At 39.8% G+C, this 4,208-nt stretch overlaps 1 protein-coding gene across 1 annotated transcript; it reads left to right on the forward strand.

The window, feature by feature from the left end:
* The first annotated feature begins 579 nt into the window (after window positions 1-579).
* LOC145113005 (uncharacterized) lies at window positions 580-3,600 on the forward strand. The gene is made up of 2 exons (XM_079049117.1): window positions 580-1,567; window positions 1,658-3,600. The coding sequence occupies exons 1-2, from the start codon at window positions 580-582 to the stop codon at window positions 3,598-3,600; spliced, it is 2,931 nt and encodes a 976-aa protein (XP_078905243.1).
* Window positions 3,601-4,208: the final 608 nt, after the last annotated feature.

Below are 4,208 nucleotides of genomic sequence, written 5' to 3' on the forward strand. Positions count from 1 at the left end.
TACTTCGATTTACGGATTAAACTCATACTTTACTTTTTGTATGCTTTTCTTACTTCGCTTTCTGTTCTTCCGAATTGAGAATTATTTTATGTTGCATACCGATAATGCCTAAAGCTTGTAAGCGTACTCTGTTTGAACCTGGGGAATCTTCTACCGGAGGTGTTGTCTCTGGGTCACGTAAATCTCGACGACTTTCTGCTCTTTCTTCCCGTCTTTTGCTTTCCTCACTCCCTTCCTATGATGACTGTGGTAATTGCTCATGTGTTTGCGAATTTTGTGGTGCGTTCTTTTGGTATGCTGAGAGAGTTTTGTCGTTATCCCGTTCTAATCATCCATGTTATACCCGTTGCTGTAAATCAGGCTCCGTGATATTGCCTTATCCTCTTTCTCCACCACCTGCAATAGCTGTTTTGTATGGTGATGCGACTTTCATTCAAAGTATTAGGGCTTATAATAGCATGTTTTCAATGACATCTCTTGCTGCTGTTGTGGACAAAGAGATTAATAAAGGATCTGGTCCTTAGGTTTTTAAGGTTTCCGGGCAAATATCACATTGGATAGGGTCACTGTGTCCTGAAGATGGTAAAGGTCCACGTTTTTTTACAGCTTTACATTGTTGACACCGAACATGAATTGTCAAACATGTTGCATGCTTTTGATGATCCATCAAAACCGCCATTAGATGAACGTGTTATTGCAACCTTGATTCGAGAATTGACACTTCATAATGAATACGTACGCACTTTCAAGACCGCTAAAGAAATTGTTGATGCTGCTCAATTGGATTCGTATGCTGTGCGTCTTTTTAATAATGTACCTGATCGTAGGTATGAACCTCCATTGTCTGGGACACTTGGTTGCATTGTCTGTGGTGATGATTATGCGGCCAACAGGTATGACATCATTGTGTATTCGAAATCTGGACATCCACAGCGGGTTAGTAAGCTCCACCCAAGTTATATGGCATTACAATATCCTTTACTATTTCCATTTGGAGAGGATGGTTGGTCCCCGCGTATGAAATTGTGTAACGAAAGCGGTTCTAATGCAAGAAATCTAACAGTAAATATGTACTATGCTTATCATATTCATGCGCGCTCTAATATTTATTCGTTGGTGCTTAATTCCTGTCGTTTGTTCCAACAATATTTGGTGGATGCTTATACATGTATTGAGCAGAGCTGTCTAGACTATTTTCAAAGTCACCAAGATCAGTTAAGATCAGAATATGTCAGTGGAATTTATGACGCAATTTCTAACAGAGACACGGAGAGTCGATCAGTTGGTAAAAGAGTCCTTTTGCCTCCGTCTTTCACTGGTGGTCTGCGTTACATGTACAGTCACTATCAAGATGCGCTTTCCATTTGTCGGGTGTACGGAAATCCACAATACTTCATCACATTTACATGTAATGTTAATTGGCCCGAAATCAGGCGTTATATGGATTTTCAACATCAATATGATACTCATAGTAGAGCCGACATCATTGCTCGGGTTTTCCGTATGAAGGTGAAATCATTTATCACTTTTTTGAAGGAGGATAAGACTTTCAGAACTGTCATTGCACGTGAGTTTTATTGTTATTCATATTTTATGATAATCTTTTTAACTTTCTCCTTTTTTTTTGCTATATTTAACTAATTTTTTCCTTTTCCAGATTTATATACAATTGAATTTCAGAAGAGAGGTTTACCTCATTGTCATACATTGCTATGGGTGTCCGATTCAGATAAAATTCGAAATCCAACTACCGTTGACAACTTTATAAGTGCTGAACTTCCGAATCCGTGTTCTGAACCTTTACTATATCAGACAGTTACAACTTCTATGATACATGGTCCTTGTGGTTTGTTAAATCTGAAGTCTCCGTGCATGAAAGATGGGCATTGTACAAAGCGGTATCCAAAACCTTTTGTTCATTCCACGACGTTTGACAAACAAGGTTATGCCCATTACAAGAGAAATTCGTCTTCACGTCACACTCTTCGCAGTGGTGTCCAGATAGATAATGGTTTCATTGTTCCATATAACAAAAGACTATGTTGTCGTTTCAATGCACACATAAACATGGAGTACTGTGGATGGAACATGATGATCAAATACCTTTTCAAATACATTTCTAAAGGTGTAGACCGGGTGCGATTTACTCTTCACAAGACTGATTCTAACAAAGAATGTCCGATTGCTGTAGAAACTCCTGTTACTGATGAGATTCGAAGCTTCTTAGACGGCCGGTACATCTGTCCCCACGAAGCGGCATGGCGCATTCTTGACTTCCCGATTCACGAATGTGACCCACCGGTGATGATACTTCCAGTCCACTTAGAAAATATGCAAACTGCATATTTTAAGGAAGATAGTCGTCTGAAGGATGTTGTATGGAATCCCGGGTTCGCAATATCACCGCTTCTTGGTTGGTTCAATCGTAACAAAGATACTGTCGTTCGTGATAATGAAAATCAGAGTAACAGTGAAAATGAAACTGGAGGTTTAGATTTAACCTACATAGATTATCCATCTAAATTTTGGTGGGATAAAACTGCAAAATGGTGGGTGTTGAGGCATCGGAGTATGTCAAAAACCATCGGCAGACTTGTGTTCGTACACCCATCTGCTGGTGAACTGTTTTACCTGCGTCTCCTACTTTGTCATCAAAAAGGTTGTATATCTTACGAGGCTGTTCGCACTATTTCTGACCGTGTGTACCCAAATTATCGAAGTGCATGTCACGCATTGGGTCTGATCGGTGAAGACAAAGAATGGATGACAACATTCACCGAGGCATCACAGTGGGCAACATCTTCACAGTTGCGCTCCCTCTTTTGTCACTTGCTTTTATTTTGTGAGGTGAGCAATCCGCTTGCATTGTGGGAAACCGGTTGGCGAAAAATGAGTGATGACTTACTTTACAACATAAGTGCCAATGTTTCTGTTATACCAATGCACATTACTGACTTTCACTTACAACATCAATTATTATTTGAGTTGGAAAAAATACTTAGATCATGCACACCATCAAAGTCAGTTGCAGACTTCCACTTACCATTACCATCGGAGGCTGTTGTCGCTCTTTTGGAAAATCGGCTACTTTTAGAGGAAACTTGTTATGACAAGGAACTTCTACAAAATCAGCATCAACAAATGTATTATGTCCTTAATTCAGAGCAACTATACATTTATAATGCAGTTGTATGCGCAGATAGGAATAAAAAGCAAACCTTACTCTTCGTTTATGGCCACGGTGGAACTGGAAAAACTTTCCTGTGGACGAACCTGATTTCTTACTTCAGATCAATTGGTAAGATCGTTCTCGCAGTTGCTGCTTCAGGAATAGCATCCTTACTGTTACCTTTGGGTAGAACGGCTCATTCTAGATTTAAGTTACCGATCAATCTTTCGGAAATCTCGACATGTGACATAAAAAAGAGAACATCACTCGCAGACCTACTGAAACAGACTTCTATTATTATATGGGACGAGGCTCCAATGAGCGATAGACGTTGCTTTGAATGTCTCGATCGGTCGTTGAGAGACATTTTTGAGTGCAACACGCACCCGTTTGGTGGCATGTCCATGTTATTAGGAGGTGACTCTCGTTAGACCCTTCCAGTATGCCCAAAAAGCACCAGATCGTAGATCATTGCACTCACTTTACCGAACTCACATTTATGGCCGTGTTTTCAGGTTTGGAAACTTAACCATAACATGCGGTTATCGGACAGCAACAACAATCCTACATCTAAACTCTCAACGTCCGCATTTGCATCATGGTTGCTTGCTATTGGAGATGGACTTTTAGGAAAACCAGATACAGTTGATGTGGTAGATACAAAGTGGATCCAAATACCCGACTCACTTTTGATACCTCCGGGAGAAAATTCTTTGCAAGATTTAATAAACTTTGTATATGGCGACGGAATTCTAACGGACCCTCTCCCATTGACCTATCCGTCAGAGCCATTGTCTGTCCAAAAAACAACACAACAAATGAAATAAATGATCTTATTTTGAAAATGACTCCCGATAACTTCAGAATCTACAAAAGTGTCGATACTTTAGAAACTAATGGTAACCAATCCTCAGAATTAGAAGCCTTCTATCCCCCTGAGTATCTAAACGAATTACACTTTTCAGGAATCCCTCCACACAAACTTTTACTGAAAGTAAACACACCAATCATGCTAATAAGAAACATAAACCAAAGGGAG

The sequence above is a fragment of the Lactuca virosa genome, chromosome 5 (genome assembly GCF_052849685.1).
Source record: "Lactuca virosa cultivar CGN04683 chromosome 5, Lactuca_virosa_CGN04683_v6, whole genome shotgun sequence".
Lineage (NCBI taxonomy): Eukaryota > Viridiplantae > Streptophyta > Magnoliopsida > Asterales > Asteraceae > Lactuca > Lactuca virosa.